A 20470-nucleotide genomic window follows, 5' to 3' on the forward strand; every position below is an offset into this window, starting at 1 on the left:
ACTATAAAATCACATAATATGTACAAATATTAAATATTTCATTTAAAAATGTAAGTTTGTTTTAACTAAAATAATGAGGATTAACAAATTTATTACACCATTTATTTTAAAATTAGATGCAGATTTTTTCTAATTTTTCATGCAAATTAAAACACTTAAAATATTCTATTTTGTCTTTATTTAACTATCAAAATTCTACTGCATTTACTGTATTTATTTATTTATATGTAAAAGAGATAAATCAGTGAAAAGGTTTTACAACGATAACTATGATAAAACGAAGAGAGTACTTTTTTAAAAATAGTATCATTTAACATATAAGTTTGACCAACTATACAAAAAATTTAATGGCTTAATTGCTAACACAATATTTAATAAACAAAAGTTGCATCGAAATGTAAAAACAGCATATATCTTGAAACAAAAGTATTTAGAAAACAAATTTTATTATGAAACTGAAACAGATGAATTATATATCAGCAAACTTAATTTTCTAGAAATTTTCTTTATGGAAACAGAACTTGGTGGTCCTTTGAGAGAATTCCGTTGCCAAGTTGTGTAGCTCTTTCACTACTGTAGCTGGTCCGCAATAAAACACTCCTGCCAAATAGACCAGACTTTCACATTTTTTCGCACTCAGCTATTTATGCATAAGAAGCAATAAGATAAGATGGACGAAGAAACTCACCGACTCTAGTGTTGGGATGCTTCACGGAGATCCTTTCGTAAATGCTCCTCCATTTTGGTCTACCGAAATGGGACATGACACGGGTCCCTGACACAACGTCCCTTCCATTCTTGGCCTGGTTTAGTGACTGGAGCTTCGTGATCAGTGCGGACCTCGCGTCTCCTTCCTCGAAGATGCTGGTGCAGTAATTATGCAGCTCGATAACGTTGTTAACATCTGCTTCGGATACTTCGTCCATCACGCTCTTGAACCACTCATAAGTTCCTTGCTCTTTTGTGCTCCAGTAGAAGTATGCTCTCTTGGTTCTGAATAGCTCGCTTTTTCTTGCAGGAGAAATAGAAGGAGGTGTTACCGTGTTGTGGTTCCGGTTACTGCCTCTTCCTTCTTCTTCATCTCCAGTATTGACTTTCAAGTTATTGATTATGTCCTTGATAATGCTGATCATAGGAGTAGCTCCGATTCCTAGACCCACCAGTAGAACAACTTCGAAGTTCTTGTAGTCTTGTGATGGCGCTCCATATGGACCGTCGATTACGAGTTTTGGAAAGCTACTGCTTTAACAGTTCAAAGTTAAAGCAGTTTAATCTCCCCTTCTATTATAATATTATATTCCTTCCATTTCCGAAAGATAAATTGTTTCGATCTTTTTCTTATTTCACAAATATAGGTTTTCTAAAATTTTAAAGTATTTTTCATTAATTAGTAATAATAAATTGTAGTTTTTAAGAAATATTGAATAAAAATCGTTGAACTGATTAAATATTATGGTTGATAATTATTATAAAGTGTATAATGTAGATAAATAATATGGTTAGTTGTGAATATTTATTATATTTGTATTATGAGTGAAAACTGTAAAAATTGAATATGTTTCAGTGAATAACTTATTGAAAAGACTTACAAAAGGTTATCCCCGTTCCACAAGTCGGCTCTACGCTCGCTCATTTTACCAGGGATGGCCGGGGAACACACCTGAGGATCAGATCCATACAAATGAACTTACATAGTTGGACCCACTTAATCTCTAGTGTTTTATGAAAAGGAAAAAAAAATGGAGTGACGTACATCAGAGAATGTTGATCGTAACTTGTTAGTCCAGTCTCCATGATCCCTGATGTGGACACTAAGGTAATCATCTCCTGGAGCCGATGTAATTGAGAATGGATGCCTGCAGTTTATATGCAAACCACTTTTCAGTTTGTCTCTATACAAATAATATGAGTATTTGTGTTATAGTACCATTCTAATGAAGACACATCAGAACATTTGAGGTACATGTACTGTCCGCTTTTGTATCTGAAGTTGTTTGGTCTTGACATTTGAAGCAATAAGACTTCTCCTTGTAACACAGCAATCTGTTGAAAATTTAAGGTAAGTATGTAGTAAATATGAATATTTTAACAGACAAATGTTTATAAATTCCACCTTTAGTATCTTAACAGATTCGATTCTTGACCTGAGCGAACGAACCAGCCTTTCAGACAGGTAAAGAACCACCGGTATCATCAAGTACATCCAAGTCTATTAAATCAAATGAAAACCAAAATCATAGAGTACTTGTTTCATCTGCTACAACTTTGTACATTGGGTCTAGTGATTAATAAGTTACTAACCGTCTTCCTGTACCATGTTTTGATGAGGTAGACATAGTATCCGTGAACGACTAGGAGTGTGTAGACGATAACAAACAAATGGTGAGTGTACCAGAAGGCATTGAAGCCAGTTATTTTCTTCAATGGTTCAGGAAGAGACTTCAACTTATTTCTTCTGAACCATGATGTAGCCAATGTGAAGGCTATGGTCATTAATATAACCATGACAGTCCCGGTAACTACTTCCACTGACTTCAAAAACTGCACATAACTCTTTGGCTGTACTCCAAAATACTGCTCCACTGGCTTATACGTTTCTTCATCTGCAGCTATCAGCCTAGGGAAATCACAAGCTAAGTGAGATGTGGCATGGAGTCCAACTCCGATTGATATTGCTATTGCTATGACCTGTATAAGATTCAACCATAAGTGGTTTGCATCTAGATTTAGGAAATTTACGTTTTCTAAATAAAGATGTTTTCATAAAGAAAAAAAGAAACTTTTATTTTTGAGGTAGCTATAAATACGGATCTAAAAGATTGTAAATTTATTTATTCACATAATCAATGTACAAACCATAAATGAGTATTTGCCTCAATTTTTTTGCTCTTTAAGTTTCTTTACTTTCTTCAAGTTGATTTGCATTAGTTCATAACAATACTCCAGGAAGCTAAAGTTACCTTGTGGAAGTTGAGGTTATCATCGAAAGGAACAACAACACCTAACTTGGTTTTGGTCCGGAGCAAAGTGATGGTGTTCCTACAAACTGGTAACAAAATAATGGCCATGTTCAGTTTAAGTGTGTAAAAATGAAGCAATAAGAAACAAGATGGTGGGTTAAGGTCTCAAGACAATGGAGATGCCACTACAAGGGACAAGCATGCATGGTGGGTTAAGGTCTCAAAACAATGGGTTATTAGTTTATCATATCTCATCTACCATTTACCATACTTGTAACCACTATATATATGAGATGTTCTCATAAGCAAATCAATCAAGTGAATAAGATTATCTTTCTTTACTCTCTCTCTCTCTCTCTCTCTTGTTCTTCACTATGTTCTTTAATTTCTAACAAAGTGTCTCTCCAGCTCCTTTAGCTATACAAACACAAGCTCCCATAACTTGGTAAGCCGGTCTATTTCGATACTCCATGAACTTCCACGTGAACAGCCCGGCCATAACAGCTATCCATAGAGCCATCACCCACAATCTCTTCCAATTATCCAACACAAAATACTTAACCCCATTGTACAAACGCTTCCAGAGATTCCTACTCTGTGATACTTCGACCTGCTGACTTACCAAATCGCTCACTGCCTTAGTATTCCCTTGCAACAGCAGTACCTCGAGAGCCTCTATCTGTTTGGCATTGTAGAAAGTGCCTCCAAACACGTTAGAAAAACACTCACAAAATAAATATCATCAGTTCACAGAAACATACCATGATGTACCCACGATCATAGGGATCTAGTTCTTCCATAATCAAAGTAGCATATTCACGTGCTTGTTTTTCAATCTTATCCAGTTTGTTGGCAGAGGCACTTAGAGCTATAATCTGTACATGAAGAGGGAAACCTATTTACGACAAAGATTACAAAGATCTTCTAGATTTTTCTAACAATGAGAATCAAAAGTCTACCTCTCTTACTTCGTCTTTACTCAACCTCCCATCAGTATCCGTATCGGCCCTGAACACAATTCAGACATATGAGACTTAAAGAGTTGGTGTTGGATCATAATAATAAAGGAATCAAGAAAAAAAAAAAGGGTTTCAAGAAACATTACATGTCAAAGAAAATTCGTAGCCTCGAATCAAAGTCCGGAGCATTGATCTTCTCCCAGAATATTTGCAGCTGATCCTTGCTTATTACATGTCCAGTTATGTTTTGCCTCTTTGCTAAGGCGTCGAACAGTGCTTCTGCGAACTCTTTTGACTTGATCCCTGCAGCAAAAGTTCACCAAATCCAAATGGAAACTTATCCAACCACATTAAGTGTTTCAGCTTGAGGTTAATGCTTACCTATACATTCACCGAACTTGGAACGGTCCAATGAACCACCGGTCGTCTCGGTTAACCTATCGAAATCTTTCTCAACACGAGGCCAACCAGCGACGCCATCAGCCTTGGTAATGAACTTGAGACCATTGAGCGCTAGCTCTGTGCTGGATTTCAGCCGCCTACGCGTTGGTTTTGTCTCCGGCGTCAACGAAGCCAAAGAAGCAACAGTTGTAGTAACTGTTGACCCTATGCGTTTCAGTACCGAGACACTATTCTTCATCGAATGGCCCTGTCTCAGAAGTGACTTCTGAGGATCCTCGCATGGCTTCAAGCTGTTGGATTCTTCGTTGGTATTGACCGTGATCTCTGTGTGCTCTTTATGACCTTCCTCGTAACCAGTTCTCTTCAACGACTGTCTTCTGTACGTATATTGTCGCATTTTTGAGCCCTGATGTTTGCATGTTACTTGGACTACTCAACTCTTATTTCAGTTTATGTCTTATAGAGATGCTTTGTGCATCTGCTATAAATAAGCTACGCTGAGCGAAGGTATACTGAATATTATATTGAAATCTTAGTTAGTAGTTTCTTCGTGGCCAAGTCTCCCGCGGTTTGGCCACGACCAATATGACAGGCGTATCATACAAGTTATGATCAGCATATTCAGATTTTCATTTGTTTTTATCGCCTGATACTATTATATTAGCTCACGTTAATTGCACCTACTGTTATCATTGAAATGTAAGTCATTTTTAACTAATTAATCGGTCATTTTAAATAAGTACGGACCCTACAGAGCATTTTCTATTATCCAATCACTTGCAAAAAAATAGTTTAAAAAGAATTATGGAATATTTTTGTTTAGAACATTGACTTAACCTTTTTTTAAATATGGACACGCTACGCAGAGAAATCACAGCTTTGCATTTACATCTTTCATAATATGAATAACTAGCATTGGAAACCCGTACATTACAAATCTACAATAATGTACCTAAACAAGGTTTACCTTACCAAGAGTTTTATAAAAACCTGTAGATGTGTTAAAATGGGAAAGTTGGTTACAAGAGAAATTAACTATAATTGGATAGGACTAATGAGTAACCACAAATAATAATAAGATTAAGACTTGCGCCTTGCGCGCGATGAATATTATATATATAAATTATTTTATGTAATATATTTTTTTAACAGATTATGAAATAATAAATATATATATTTAATAATTAAAAATTCACTAACTATTACTTATATAATTAAATTAGTGCGAACATATAAATAAATTTTATAATTTAAAAAAATATTTTGTCTATTTGATATGATATATAATTAAATTTAAATGATAGCAACATATACATAGTATATTTTAATATTAATATCTATTAAATGATGCTTTCTAGTCATATTTTTTTTGATTATTTGAATCTGTTATAGTAAAAACTTTAAATTACTGATAATAAAATTTCATTGTGGGATTAATAGCTTAAGTAATTTATAATATTAAAAAAATGATATATATATTTTTATCAAAAAAAATTTTGTTCAAAGTATATTTCAAAATTAGAATATTTATGTATTTTTATATGGTATATAGTTTAATTTAAAATGATATATATATTTATATATCTTTTAATTTTAATACTTTTTAAATGAGACTTTCGACTTATGTGATTTTGTAATCATTTGTATCATGTCATAACAAAAATTTTAAACCATGGATCACAAAACTTGAATGTGAGACTTTTAACAGTTTTAGTAATTTATACTCGTTTTAAAAAATTCAAAATATAACATATACAGAAAATCTAAAATTTTATTATATGATTAATATGGTTGTTTAATTTATTTTAATAGTTTAAAATTAAAAAAAATATAATATAAGATACACTTATTTTTTATCAAATCTTTATTATTCAAAATCATTAATTATCATATATACTTTAGTCACATTAGGCAATTCCGTAATTTTATTTAAGGAAATAATGAAACACATTAATAATGTATTTATGGTTTTTTTTTTTTTGAACACAACATATTTCATTCATAAACTTCCGCCGATTACAAAGATAAAAGCAACATCCAACAGTAGATGTGCGATTCTACTGAATACATTTAATATAAGGCAATACAAAGATAGCGACACAAGCTTTGACAAGCCTGATAACAAGTCAAAAAAAAGTTCAAAGGTGCCACAAACTAGTAAGCTCCTAAAGAGATTACGCCGTCCTTCAAGTTCTTCAACGGAAATAGTCACCGTATATCGTGACGTTAAGTGCTCCGTAACCTCGATTCTCATAGGAATGAGTATCGTTGTGCCTTCCGGTCCCAAACGAACCATCACATAAGGCATCAAACGGTCAGGATATCGACAAAGTTCATTGACTACATAGCCAAAGACAGAGTCCTTCTCACAAAGAGGGGTTTTGATGGAAGTTATCACTCCAACAAAGCGGAGGATGGTGGAAAGAGGTCTCTCATGGCCCCGGCATGAGGAATTTTGGCTAGCCTTTATTAAGAAAAGTGCTAAGGGACTACAATCTTCAAGCTTTGATAGACTCCAACTTAAGAATAGAAATCCCTTGGTATTTGCTCTTGTTGGAGTTGAACTTTGATGGTGAGCTATGCTTGAACATTTTGGAAAAACTCCAAAGATTGCACCAAGGAGAAAAGTATATCCTTCTGATCCTACCATTTGTGGCTTCACACTGGCTGAAAGAGGATTGAGCTTAACGATGGATTCCATGAAGGCAATAAATGAGCTCAGGCATGAACTTTCCGCTTCAACATTACCGTATTGAAGCCAAGAGATTTTACCCAAAACAGAGTTGAGCCTCAGGTCTATGAAGCTTAACAAGCTTAAAGAGGATGAGCAGTCAGCTGCAGACTAATGAGACAGATCGGAGAAGGTCCATAGTCCTCGTCGGGGCAGAGGGGGTGGCTGCCAAGACAAAACACTTCCGGAATGAAGATGGAGAACGGGTCTCGTGACTCCAGCTCTGGTCGCCGTGATAGAAGTGAGACCCCACAACCACCGATGACCAGATCTACATCTACAACATGAAATTTTATCTTGGGCCAGGACCAAACTGATAGAGTTGAAGGGCTGACGTCAGTTACGCAATCGCCGGATAGAAGATTAGCACTCGAGAAGGACCACATTAAGTCGAGATCTGCACCCACGTGAGAGGCTGAGCTGCCGTCAACGGTAAGAACGGCGTACCGTTTTCCGAGCATCGATAAGGAGCAACGGAGGTTTAGACGGCTAGATCTGGAACTTAGAAGAGAGAGTATCCCCGTATAGAGACCAAGGTGAAAGGGTGAACTTGCACAAGTGCAAGCCTTCCAGGAACCCCCAGAGAAGAGAACAGTTCCGACAACCTGCGACTGAGCATCTGTGACCACGAGAGTAATAACAGGTGTCATCAGCTTCAGATCCGGAAAAGAAAGCTTGAAAACTTTAATAGAGTTTTAATGTATTTATGGTTAGTTTAATAAAAAGCTTAGTATATATTTAGATGAACCAACATATTTTTCTAAGGATTCTAAGAATCATTCTTGTGATGACATGTGGCTACAAAAAAAATGTAGTAATGATTCTCAATTAATATATAAAGGATGGATGAAACTAAATACCTGGCCATCGTCTCACTGACCATCCACAAAAAGATCAATAAAACTTCTTACACAGTTCAAATGTATATTTGTTACACAGTTCAGTCAAATAGCATATATATTTAGGCATGTTAAAAAGACATTTTCTTGTGAAATGTTCAGCTGGTTTTGTTACTTTTGTAATATACAATTAACAATAAATAATTTTTATGATACTGTCTCCGAAATATCATTTTTTCAAAAATACAAGTTTTATGCGCTTGTGATCATTTGTAAAATTAAATTTATTTTTAACAAATTAAGTTATAAAAATAATTTAAAGTCATATATAGAGTTTTACGAGAAACATTACCAAAATCTTTCTTAAATTGTATAACATGTATATATATATATATATAATTTCTTATAAAGTGACAATGAAAATAAAGTAAAATTATTAATGTTTATAAACTTATAAAAGCATTTCATATAAACTAATTCATAGAATAGTATTTCTGAAAACATATATTTCTTAACAAATTTTTGGGGATTGTTTTGAAATTATCATTTAGTAGTGACATTTCACTAATTTCCCGTTGATTATAATGTATTATGAGTTAGTTAAATATAAATTTATATACAGTATAATACTTATTCCAAAAATCCATCCACAGTCTACAGTTACAGCCTACATATATATTTTGAAGTACCTCATGAAATATGTAACTGACTACCTGGTCCTGTGAATTTTTCCTTAGCATATATATAAAAAGATTAAAAATTTTAACTAATTTAAGCTATTTTCAGATTCTATTTAGGATTTCGTTTTGGATTGTATCTGAACCCAAAAATAAATAGATCTTAAATGCCATTTAAATATAACGATTCAGATCAGGTTTCAGTTTTTTTTTTTAGTTCGAGCTAATGTCGGGATTTCGGTAAAACCCCCCATACCTAACTCCTCTGGCCAAATCTAACTATCATAAATTAATTTTGGGTAAAAACCCTCTAAGTATTTAACGAAAAAAATCTCAAACTAACTTTATTTAATGAATTAAACTCTATCAGGTCATAATTACCATTACTATCGATAATTCTTTAGTTTAGGGGGTTCTACATTAAGTAAACATAGTTGAGGGGTTTATGCATTGTGTAAACATAGTTGAGGGGTTATACCATTAAAAATCTAAAAAGCAAAAAAATTAATTTTTTTATAATATTATCTAAAAATTAGTAACTTAATTTTTCAAAATTAGCATTTTTTTTTATAAATATATGAGTTTGATGTGTTTTTAACATCAATATTATATATGTATAAATTAAAAATATAAAAACCGAGAAAATATAATACAAATTATCTAAAGATTTATTATTACATTTTTGTTAGATATGATATAAGTTATAAATTATATTTTCTTGTTTTTACATTTTTAGTCTTTTAGTAATTTTATTACATGTAAATTTTTAGATAATTTTAATGGTAAAACTTCTCAGTTATGTTTATTTAATGTAGAAACCCCTAAACTAAAGATTTACCGGTAGTAATGATAATTATGACCTGCAAAAGTTTAATTCGTTAAATAAAGTTAGTTTGAGGGTTTTTTCGTCAACTAATTAGTTTGAGTGTTTTTATCCAAAACAAACTTAGTAAGAGATTTTAACATTAAAAATCCTTATTTTTAAGAAAAAGATTCATTCCAACGGAAATTAAAGTAAGAGATGACTTACAAGTAGATAATTTAAGAGTTTTTAACTTTAACTTCACAGTAAAAGAAAATATTAACTCACACCATGTGTACAATATATTATATCAGAAAACGTAAATTTCTAGAAATTTTCTTTATGGAAACAGAATTTGGTGGAGGTTTTATGAGAGAATTCCTTTGCCAAATCTTGGTGCTCCTTCACTGCTCCAGCTAGTCCGCAATAAAACACTCCTGCCAAATACACCAAACTTTCAAATTCTTCTGCATTCAGATTATATATGCATAAGAAGAAGCAATAAGATAAGATTGACTAAGAAACTCACCAACTCTGGTGTAGGGATGCTTCACAGCGATCCTTTTGTAAATGCTCCTCCATTTTGGCCTAGCGAATTCGGACATGACAAGTGTTCCCGACACAATGTCCCTTCCGTTCTTGGCGTGGTACAGCGACTGGAGCATCGTGATCAGTGCGGACCTCGCGTCTCCTTCTTGGTAGATGCTGCTGCAGTAATTATGCAGCTCTATAACGTTGTTAACATCTGCTTCGGCCACTTCGTCCAACACGTTCTTGAACCAGTCAAAAGTTCCTTGCTCTTTTGTGCTCCAGTGGAAGTATGCTCTCTTGGTTATGAACATCTCTCTCTTTCTTGCAGGAGAAATAGGAGGAGGTGTGACCACGTTGTGGTTCCGGTTACTGCCTCTTCCTTCTTCTTCATCTCCAGTATTGACTTTCAAGTTATTGATTATGTCCTTGATAATGCTGATCATAGGAGTAGCTCCGATTCCTAGACCCACTAGTAGAACAACTTCGAAGTTCTTGTAGTCTTGTGATGGTGCTCCATATGGACCGTCGATTACGAGTTTTGGCCAGCTAAAGGGTTAACAGTTCAAAGTTAAAATAATATAATCTTCCATATATTGTAATATTGTACTCCCTGTGTTGCCAAAAACTTTCATTTTTTCCATAAAAATAGATTTTCTAAAATTTTAAAATACATTTCATTAATTAATATTAATAAATTGCAAACTTTTTAAAAAAATATTAATTAAAATATTAAATTAATTAAATGTTATTGATTGATAGTTATTAGAAAGAGTGAAATAGAGAGAACTAACAGATTTAGTTGTACACATGAAAACAGTAGAAAATTCATATTTCAGGAAGGGGATAGAGGGAGTATGCTTCAGTGAGTATTGATAAGACTTACTAAGGGTAGCTATTCCCGTTTCTCAAATCGCCACTATTAAGCCTATTTTCATCAGTGGGGGCAGCACACACCTGAGGGTAAGATACAAATGAAATTAGATACTTGGACCCACTAAATCTCTAGCGTTTTATATAAAGGGAATAAATGGAGATAAATACCTCCGAGAATTTTGATCTTAACTTGTTAGTCCAGTCTCCTAGACCCCTGATGTGAACACTAAGGTAGTCATCTCCTGGAGCCGATGTAATTGAGAATGGATGCCTGTTTATACACAAACCACTTTTCAGTTTATTTCCATACAAGTAATATGAGTGTTTGTGTTATATTACCATTCTAATGAAGACACTTCAGAACATTTGAGATACATGTATTGTCCGCTTTTGTATCTGAAGTTGTCTGGTCTTGACATATGAAGCGATAAGAGTTTCCCTGGTAACAGACCAACCTGTTGAATAATAAAGGTAAATACGTGTAAGAGATGAATATTTCAAGAGACAAAAGTTTATAAATTCCACCTTTAGTATCTTAACAGTCTCAATTCTTGACCTGAGCGCACGAACCAGCCTTTCAGACAAGTAAATAACCACTGGTACCATCAAGTACATCCATGTCTATTAAATCAAATGAAAACCAAATCAGAGAGTGTGCTACAATTTTGTACATTGGGTCTAATGATTAATAAGTTACTAACCGTCTTCTTGTACCATATCTTGATGAGGTAGACATAGTATCCGTGAATGACTAGGAGTGTGTAGACGATAACAAACAAATGGTGAGTGTAACAGAAGGCGTTGAAGCCAATTATTTTCTTCAATGGTTTAGGGAGAGTCTCAGAGTTATTTCGTCTAAGCCATGATGTAGCCAATGTGAAGCTTATGGTCATTAATATAACCATGACGGTCCCGGTTACTACTTCCACTGACTTCAAAAACTCTACATAACTCTTTGGCTGTACACCAAAATACTGCTCCATTGGCTTATATGTCTCTTCATCTGCAGCTATCAGCCGAGGGAAATCACATGCTAAATGAGCTGTGGCATGGATTCCAACCCCAATTGAGATTGCTATTGCTATGACCTGTGTAATATTCAATCATAAGTATTTTGTATCGCGGTGATCTGAATTTATTTTTAATATATACTCCATGAAGATAACATTACCTTGTGGAAGTTGAGGTTGTCATCGAAAGGAACAGCAACACTTAACTTGGTTTTGGTCCGGAGCAAAGTGATGGTGTTCCTACAAACTGGTAACAAAACAATAGCCATATTCAGTTTAAGGGTCTCTCCAGCTCCTTTAGCTATACAAACACAAGCTCCCATAACTTGGTAAGCTGGTCTATTTCGATACTCCATAAACTTCCATGTGAACAGCCCGGCCATAACAGCTATCCATAGAGCCATCACCCAGAGTCTCTTCCAATTATCCAACACAAAATACTTAACCCCACTGTACAAACGCTTCCCGAGATTCCTACTCTGTGATACTTCAAGCTGCTGACTTATCAACATGCTCAGTTCCTTACTCTTGACATCTCTGATAGCCTCAGCTGGCCCTTGCAACAGCAGCACCTCGAGCGCCTCTATCTGTTTGGCATTGTAGAAAGTGCCTCCAAACACGTTAACGCACACACTCACAAAAAAAAAACCTATCTTAATATCATCAGTTCACAGAAACATACCATGATGTACCCACAATCATCTGGATCTAGTTCTTCCATAATCAAAGCAGCATATTCTGCTGCTTGATCCCTAATCTTATCCAGGTTGTTGGCAGAAGCACTTAGAGTTATAATCTGTACATGAAGAGGAAGCCTTCTTATGGCAGAGATCACCAAAGAGCTTCAACACTTTTCTTAATATGAAAGAATCAAATTCTACCTTTTGTACTTCGTTTTCAGTCAACCTCCCATCCGCATCTATATCGGCCCTGAACATAATTCAAACACATTAGACTGAAGGAGTTGGTGTCGGATCATATAAAGTAATCATTAAAAAAAAAAGAAGAAGAGGAAATTAGATGAAATAACCAACAAAAAACAATAATTCATTATCTAACTAAACTCGTATCCTCTCTCTTTTTTTTTTCTTTTTTGTTTTTTTCTTCCTAGTTCTTTCTACCCCCTCTATCTACTAAAACAATTTCTCTTTTTTTTCTTGGTTATTTCACGAATAAATCCTAAAAAATGGGTTACAAGAAACATTACATGTTAAAAGAAAAAAAAAACATTACATGTCGAAGAAAAGTCGTAGCCTGGAATCAAAGTCCTGATCATTGATCTGCTCCCAGAATTCTTGCAACTGATCCTGGCTAATTACTTCTCCAGTTATGTTTCGCCTCTTTGCTAAGGCGTCGAACAGTGCCTCTGCAAACCCCTTTGACTTGATCCCTGCAGCAAAAGTTTGCCAAATCCAAATGAAAACTTATGCAACCGCATAACGTTTCAACTTGAGGTTAATGCTTTACCTATACATTCACCGAAGTTGGAACGGGGCAATAAACCACCGGTCTTCTCGGTTAACCTAGCGAACTCTTTCTCAACACCAGGCCAACCAGCGACACCATCAGCCTTGGTAATGAACTTGAGACCCTTGAGCGCTAGCTCTGCTCTACGCGGTGGTTTTGTCTCCGATGTCAACGGAACTGAAGAAGTAAGTCGTCTCAGTTCGTTAGAAACTGACTCTAGGTGTTTCAGCACCGAGATCTTCTTCATCGAACGGCTTTGTCCAAGACGTGATTTCCCTGGATCCTCGTCTTTTGATGGCTTAGAGTTGTATACGGAGATGGAATCTTCCTTGATGTCGAGCGTGATCTCCACATTCTCTTGATGACCTTCCTCACTCGCCCTCGCCGACGACTGTCCTCTGTATCTTGTCGCGTTTTCGAACCCTACCGTTTGCATGTTACTTGGACTACGTACTCAACTCTTTTTTTTCTTTTTTGAGAAAACTTTAGTTTCAACTTCTGTCTTTAGAGATGTTTGTGCGTCTGATATAAATAAGCAGCGTTGAGCGAATAGTTTTAAAATGGTGAAAACGAAAGAGATGAGCTACTGAATATTATATGCAAACCTTATTTTGTAGTTTCTTCGTGATCAAGTCGATCTCCCGCGGATTGTCCACGTTACATTTCATATAAATATGATCAGCATATTCAAATTTTCATTTATTTTTTTATCGTCAGATATTATTATATTACCTTATGTTAATTAATTGCATCTATTCAACCATCGAAATGTAAGTCATTTTTAACTCATTAATCGGTCGTTTAAATTAAGTACTCAACCCACATAGCATTTTCTATTCTCCAATCACTTGCAAGAAATTAGTTGTAAAGGAATATGGAATATTTTTGTTTTGAACATTGACTTGACCTGTTAAAAAAATATGAACACGTTACTCAGAGAACTATCACATCATTACATTTACATCTTTAGAATATGAATTATAGCATTCGAAACCCGTACATTAATGACTGATATCTCATTATGAAAATTCTCTTATAGATGTTTCAAGCAAAATTCAAACATAATATGTAGTGTAGGTATATTTTTGTGTTTCGAAAAAAAAAATGTTTCAAAAAAAAAGTTTAGGTAAATTTTAAAATAGAAAAATATAATAATAGAATTTTCTTTGGAGGGGTCAACCAACGTATTGACTTTACAACCTGTAACTTCTCCTTTATTGGAAAAGCTTCAACATTATGAACCCCACAAACGATAAAAGTAAAAATTAGATCTGTCCGGTTAGACATCGACGAGTAAGACAATTATATAAACCCCTTCTATGCTTCTTTATTTCTTCAATAGTAAATAAACTGGTAGTAAATACGTAATTTTTTTTTCTGTTTCCTTCTTAGTCATTTTCTTTTATTTTGTAAGAAAAATAAAAGAAAATAATTAACATATTAAAATAATAAAAGATGGGTTACATTTCTCTGACCATAGTTGCATTCCTAATCGCTTTTGCCTCTCCAGTGGTTCTAGCCACCGATACGGCGCCGATTCCAGAAGACAGGTCTCAAATCCCGCAATGGTTCCAGACAAACGTTGCACCCTATTCCCAGAGAAAGGGAACCCTAGACCCCGCCCTGGAAGCTGCTGAAACAGCACGACAAATTATCACCGTACGTTACAATATAGTCTTTTTTTTTTGAGAAAGTACGTTACAATATAGTCGGATATTCTTCTGGTTCGGTTTTAATAAATTCAATGAACACGATTAGTGTTTTCAAAATCTACAATCTAAAATAACCTGATTAAAAATTTCAAATACATTGCTAATGTCAAAGATGTATCTTTGTAAAACATTTTTTTCAAAATATAAATCTTTCTAAAACGAAAGGACACTATTTCATTGCAGGTGAATCAAAAAGGAGGCGCTAACTTTAAGACAATAAACGAAGCGATCAAGAGCATTCCGACTGGAAACAAGAACCGTGTGATCATCAAGTTGGCTCCAGGTGTATACAATGAAAAGGTCACGATCGACGTGGCGCGACCATTCGTTACATTGCTTGGTCAACCTGGTTCAGAAACGATCTTGACTTACCACGGAACGGCTGCTCAGTACGGAACCGTAGAGAGTGCAACTCTTATAGTCTGGTCTGACTATTTCTTGGCAGCTAACCTCATCATCAAAGTATGTGAAATATATATACGTTCTACGTACGTTATCGCATTACTTACTATATATACTGATCTAATGTATGTGTATATTTGATTATGTTATTCTGTAGAATACTGCTCCTATGCCGAAACCAGGTGCACAAGGACAAGCTCTAGCTATGAGGATCAACGGTGACAAGGCAGCTTTTTACAGCTGTAAATTCTACGGTTTTCAAGATACTCTTTGCGACGACAAAGGCAACCATTTCTTTAAGGACTGTTACATCGAAGGAACCTATGATTTTATCTTTGGAAGAGGAGCTTCCTTGTATTTGGTAAGCTTAAACTATTAATTATATAAATAATTATATTCTTAATTATAAACTTAATTATATATAACATGTTTATATATAATCGATAGAACACGCAATTGCACGCTGTTGGAGATGGATTAAGAGTGATAACGGCACAAGCTCGACAAAGTGATACCGAGCAAAACGGATACACGTTCGTGCACTGCAAAATCACTGGGACCGGAACCGGAATTTATCTGGGCCGGTCTTGGATGAGCCATCCAAAAGTTATCTATGCTTTTACAGAGATGAGTAGCGTGGTCAATCCAGCTGGCTGGAGGGAAAACTTCAACCGCGGCTATGACAAGTAACATTTCATATTATCTCAATCACATAATCACATATATAACTCAATCAGTTACATTTTCATATATTTGATCATAATTTGAATCGGATATTGTGATTTGTATAAATTCAGGACGGTGTTCTATGGAGAATACAAGTGTTTCGGAGCAGGTTCACACCAAGAGAAGAGAGTGCCTTACACACAAGATGTTGATCAAAACGAAGTTAGGCCTTTCCTCACTCTTGGTTACATCAAGGGTTCCACTTGGCTACTTCCTCCTCCTAAATACTGAAAATTTTCTTAAGATAAAATATTGATTAATGTAACAGCCCTTAATCCTTAAACCAGTGAAATGTTCCCATCTTTTATTTTTGTATTACTTGAGATATGGAACTATTCAATTCAATTATTTCGGTATTGATCTGTTCCCCGGAAGTTTGTGGTGGTATTCGTTATTTATCTACAAATTCTATAAACCTGTGATATATAACGTAACTGACACGATATTTTTTTGTAAAAAATGATTGTAATTATAATGATTAATCAAAACTAACGAAGTAAATTATGGTCACATTTCCTTACCTTAAATATCTATTAGTTTTCAAAAAATAAAATTATGGTCACACAGACGTACACCATTGTGTTCATGATATGTTTGAAGCAACCGGAGCTTCTAGCTCTGGTGGTAAATGGCTCTGTGAGTTCCGTTATCCGGGTTCGAATCCCAACCACTAGAGAATTCACATACGGAATTCCAACGCTTGAGATCGAAAACCGTTCACGTAATCCACATGGACTATCCCGATGGGGCCATGGGACCAGGATACTCGGTTATCAAAAAAAAAATATATGTTAAAAGAATTAGTCCGTCAATGTGAATACTCGGTTATAAAAAAAAAGATATATTAAAAGAAAGAGTCTGTCAATCTGTCCACGTGATATGTTTCTATCAGGACATATTTTTTATAGCTGCAAGTGTTAATATACTCCCCCGTAGATTACGTGTCTTGGTACATTTCTTCGTTTTTAATTTCTGTAGTTCTAGTTGCAAATGTTATGTTTTGATTTTCACGTATCTAATATAGGGTACTATTTTAGGGCATCAATCAATTTACTTATACGATTTACCACAAAGAGATTCATTCATGCATTAAAATTGACACAAGGTCAAAAGTAAAATAAGGAATTTAAAAATTGGGATAGGGGCGACAGAGCCAGGTAAGCAAAGAGTCGCCATCCAATTAAAAGGATAGCAACTTCTGCAACGTGTGTGTGTACTTGGGAGTTGGGTCTGACTATAATTCCGAATCTTGTTCCTACGGTTTCAGACCATCCGATTCTTAACGGTTCAGATTGTTTAGAAGCATCAGTACGTCACGTCCACAAGAATCGCGTCCTTACTGAAGCATCAGTACATCATCTAGATAATGATGATGGTATATCAATTATTGAAGAATGAATAGTAAGGGGAATCCATTGAACTAGATGCAATACTTTTTTTGTTCTAACGGGGACCTTATGTAAGATGTCTATCCACAGCTTTGTAAATCAATTCTACAATTAAATATCATTAATGTCTTATGAAGACAACTTTTGTAAGAAAAAGGAAGCAAAAGTCATATTGATCTGCTTTTGGGAACTTCGATTAGTCATAAAAATTGTTGTAACATTGATGAAAGGATAATATATAACACCGTCCCGAGTTGTTGACCAAACAAGAAAAATAAACCACCTTCCCTAGTTCAGTACTGTATGTTTGACCAAAAGTGAAAGGACAGAAAAATACTAATCAACTAAATACTCATCCCCCAATTCCAACCTTTTTGGGGGTCCAACACGTCTTTTACAAAAAAAAAAAAAAGAGTACTATTAAGAAGCAAACCTTATTTTTCCTCATTTACATAAATATATATCTCTAAAAAACCTCTAATTACAAAATCTGTAATTTCACTTGTCTAGCAATATATATTTTCTAATAGAAAAATAGAAAACTTTTAAATATTTTTTATTCTGATTTTCCGAAAAAATTGTAAGAATATTAGTATATTTTAAACACGAATAAAAATTTATATATTGTATTTTTTAGTCATTTTCTTTTTTCAATGTTTTTTTGTGTCACGCAAAGCAATTTTGTCGAGGAAAATGTAGGGTTTGTATTACTGACTTTTTTGAGATTTGATTGACTTTAAAAAAGCCAATAAAGTTAGGAAGAAATTAAAAGATAAATGAAAGCAAACAAAAGAAAAAAAAAAAAAAAGATAGTAAAGGACAAAAGAGTCATTTTCAGGCATAAGAGAGTTTCTCTTTCGTCTCCATTCAAAAATTAACGCTCTCTCTATCATCATCCCCTCCTACAAATACACTCCTCCTTTCTTCTCTTCTTCCTCCTCCCATCATCTCTCAATCTCAATTCGAAAAAAAAAACTCCCATTGAGCCATCATGAATGCTTTAGCCGCAACCAACAGAAACTTCCGCCACGCGTCGCGAATCCTCGGCCTGGATTCGAAGATCGAGAAGAGTCTCATGATCCCATTCCGAGAAATCAAGGTCGAATGCACGATCCCCAAAGACGACGGGACCCTCGTCTCCTACATCGGATTCAGGGTACAGCACGACAATTCTCGCGGACCCATGAAAGGAGGAATCAGATATCACCCCGAGGTTCGTCAAAGTCTCTCTCTTTTTTTTTTGGGTTTTGAATCATTTGTTCTTGTAATTGGATTCTTGAATCGAATCTAGGGATTGGGTTTGTCCAAAGTTTTGATTTTTATGATTTTTATTTTTTTGAAGGTTGATCCTGATGAAGTGAACGCGTTAGCTCAGCTGATGACGTGGAAGACAGCTGTCGCCGACATTCCGTACGGCGGAGCTAAAGGTGGGATCGGGTGCAGCCCTCGCGACTTGAGTTTGAGCGAGCTCGAGCGTCTGACACGTGTCTTCACGCAGAAGATCCATGACCTCATTGGTATTCACACCGATGTCCCTGCTCCTGACATGGGGACTAACGCTCAGACCATGGCTTGGATTCTTGATGAGTACTCCAAGTTTCATGGGCATTCGCCTGCTGTTGTCACCGGCAAGCCCATTGTAAGAGAGGCCTTTGATTATTGATTGTGGCTGCTAAAGTTTTGAGCTTTTTTATTGGTGGGTGAGTGTTGGTTCACTTTTGGTGTTAGGATCTTGGTGGTTCGCTTGGTAGGGAAGCTGCCACAGGACGTGGTGTGGTTTATGCAACTGAAGCTCTTCTTGCTGAGTACGGCAAATCGATTCAGGGATTGACATTTGTTGTTCAGGTAAAAGATATTAACGTTGTATGTTTCATATTATATCATGTTTTACAGATATTAAGAAAACTATTTTTTTTTTATCAAAAGTATTACTAAAATATAATTTAAAACTAATTTATTTAATTATAAATATACATAATAAAAATACAATAGGCTATACAGTTTTTGATAAATCTAAAGTTATCTATATTCGTGCAAAAACAACCAAACCTCCTTAAAACATATTGTCTGAGAATGAGAAGAAGTTGAGAGATTTGGTTGGTGTGTGATAACAGGGTTTTGGGAATGTTGGAACATGGGCAGCTAAGCTGATCCATGAGAAAGGTGGGAAAGTGGTTGCTGTGAGTGACATTACAGGTGCAGTCAGAAACCCTGAAGGTATCGACATCAACGCTCTTCTGAAACACAAAGAGGCGACTGGAAGTCTCAATGAGTTCAGTGGCGGAGACGCTATGGACTCGGACGAACTGTTGCTCCATGAGTGTGATGTTCTCATTCCTTGTGCTCTTGGTGGTGTCCTTAACAAGTATGAACACAAGCTTTTCTCTCATCAAATCAAAACCAAAATTCTGATTCTTTTTGATCTTTTTGGTTAGGGAGAATGCTGCAGATGTGAAGGCTAAGTTCATAGTAGAGGCAGCTAACCATCCAACCGATCCAGATGCTGACGAGGTAATGCAGCAGCAGCAGCATTACAACAACCTGTTATATTCATTTTCTAAAATGTTTTGGTTATTTGGCAGATTCTGTCGAAGAAAGGAGTGATAATACTACCAGATATATACGCAAACGCAGGAGGAGTGACGGTGAGTTACTTTGAGTGGGTGCAGAACATTCAAGGCTTCATGTGGGCAGAGGCGAAAGTGAACCTGGAGCTGCAAAAGTACATGACTCGAGCCTTTCACAACATCAAGACAATGTGCCATACTCACTCCTGCAACCTCCGTATGGGTGCTTTCACCCTTGGAGTTAGCCGTGTCGCCCGAGCCACCCAGTTGCGTGGTTGGGAAGCTTAGTCCTATTGAAAATTTTCCCCCATATACTCTGTTTTCCCCTGTTTTGTTTTTGTGTTTCATTGATAGTCAAAATCATTCAAATGAATTGAATAACTAACTGAATAAAATAAAATATATATTTTTGTGTTTTGTATTC

General features: G+C 35.3%; 4 protein-coding genes across 4 annotated transcripts; 2 read left to right on the forward strand and 2 right to left on the reverse strand.

The window, feature by feature from the left end:
• Positions 1–493: 493 nt before the first annotated feature.
• LOC106329627 (respiratory burst oxidase homolog protein A-like) lies at positions 494–4718 on the reverse strand. The gene is made up of 13 exons (XM_013768313.1): positions 4301–4718; positions 4066–4222; positions 3920–3968; positions 3722–3835; positions 3361–3639; positions 2961–3083; positions 2302–2688; positions 2114–2209; positions 1928–2043; positions 1742–1856; positions 1590–1660; positions 689–1239; positions 494–600 (listed from the first exon to the last, which is right to left on the reverse strand). Exons 1-13 carry the CDS (start codon positions 4716–4718, stop codon positions 494–496), a joined length of 2583 nt encoding a protein of 860 aa, XP_013623767.1.
• A 4903-nt stretch (positions 4719–9621) lies between these two features.
• LOC106329628 (respiratory burst oxidase homolog protein A-like) lies at positions 9622–13687 on the reverse strand. The gene is made up of 12 exons (XM_013768314.1): positions 13252–13687; positions 13018–13174; positions 12666–12714; positions 12467–12580; positions 11946–12371; positions 11476–11862; positions 11300–11395; positions 11114–11229; positions 10943–11045; positions 10785–10855; positions 9900–10447; positions 9622–9807 (listed from the first exon to the last, which is right to left on the reverse strand). The coding sequence occupies exons 1-12, from the start codon at positions 13685–13687 to the stop codon at positions 9698–9700; spliced, it is 2613 nt and encodes an 870-aa protein (XP_013623768.1). The 3' UTR covers positions 9622–9697.
• A 1019-nt stretch (positions 13688–14706) lies between these two features.
• On the forward strand, positions 14707–16322 carry LOC106333893 (probable pectinesterase 50). The gene is made up of 5 exons (XM_013772279.1): positions 14707–14910; positions 15147–15425; positions 15523–15726; positions 15813–16051; positions 16163–16322. The coding sequence occupies exons 1-5, from the start codon at positions 14707–14709 to the stop codon at positions 16320–16322; spliced, it is 1086 nt and encodes a 361-aa protein (XP_013627733.1).
• A 2047-nt stretch (positions 16323–18369) lies between these two features.
• LOC106335325 (glutamate dehydrogenase 2) lies at positions 18370–20460 on the forward strand. Its single transcript, XM_013773823.1, has 6 exons — positions 18370–18692; positions 18822–19118; positions 19208–19324; positions 19594–19844; positions 19915–19990; positions 20062–20460. Exons 1-6 carry the CDS (start codon positions 18471–18473, stop codon positions 20332–20334), a joined length of 1236 nt encoding a protein of 411 aa, XP_013629277.1. The 5' UTR covers positions 18370–18470; the 3' UTR covers positions 20335–20460.
• The last annotated feature ends 10 nt before the right edge of the window (positions 20461–20470 follow it).

The sequence above is a fragment of the Brassica oleracea genome, chromosome C3 (genome assembly GCF_000695525.1).
Source record: "Brassica oleracea var. oleracea cultivar TO1000 chromosome C3, BOL, whole genome shotgun sequence".
In the NCBI taxonomy this organism is placed as follows: domain Eukaryota; kingdom Viridiplantae; phylum Streptophyta; class Magnoliopsida; order Brassicales; family Brassicaceae; genus Brassica; species Brassica oleracea.

Excerpts from the sequence above, each read along its gene's own strand:
- LOC106329627 (XM_013768313.1), bottom strand. The coding sequence starts at position 4,718 with ATGCGACAATATACGTACAGAAGACAGTCGTTGAAGAGAACTGGTTAC. Across the intron at positions 2,689-2,960 it reads ATAACCTCAACTTCCACAAG|GTCATAGCAATAGCAATATC; the intron begins GTAACTTTAGCT and ends AATCTTATACAG. Across the intron at positions 1,661-1,741 it reads TCTCTGATGTACGTCACTCC|GTGTGTTCCCCGGCCATCCC; the intron begins ATTTTTTTTTCC and ends TCTGATCCTCAG.
- LOC106329628 (XM_013768314.1), bottom strand. The coding sequence starts at position 13,687 with ATGCAAACGGTAGGGTTCGAAAACGCGACAAGATACAGAGGACAGTCG. Across the intron at positions 11,396-11,475 it reads AGATATGGTACAAGAAGACG|ACATGGATGTACTTGATGGT; the intron begins GTTAGTAACTTA and ends TTGATTTAATAG. Across the intron at positions 11,046-11,113 it reads GAAGTGTCTTCATTAGAATG|GCATCCATTCTCAATTACAT; the intron begins GTAATATAACAC and ends GTGTATAAACAG.
- LOC106333893 (XM_013772279.1), top strand. The coding sequence starts at position 14,707 with ATGGGTTACATTTCTCTGACCATAGTTGCATTCCTAATCGCTTTTGCC. Across the intron at positions 14,911-15,146 it reads CAGCACGACAAATTATCACC|GTGAATCAAAAAGGAGGCGC; the intron begins GTACGTTACAAT and ends ATTTCATTGCAG. Across the intron at positions 15,727-15,812 it reads GAGGAGCTTCCTTGTATTTG|AACACGCAATTGCACGCTGT; the intron begins GTAAGCTTAAAC and ends TATAATCGATAG.
- LOC106335325 (XM_013773823.1), top strand. The coding sequence starts at position 18,471 with ATGAATGCTTTAGCCGCAACCAACAGAAACTTCCGCCACGCGTCGCGA. Across the intron at positions 19,119-19,207 it reads TTGTCACCGGCAAGCCCATT|GATCTTGGTGGTTCGCTTGG; the intron begins GTAAGAGAGGCC and ends TTTTGGTGTTAG. Across the intron at positions 19,845-19,914 it reads CTTGGTGGTGTCCTTAACAA|GGAGAATGCTGCAGATGTGA; the intron begins GTATGAACACAA and ends CTTTTTGGTTAG.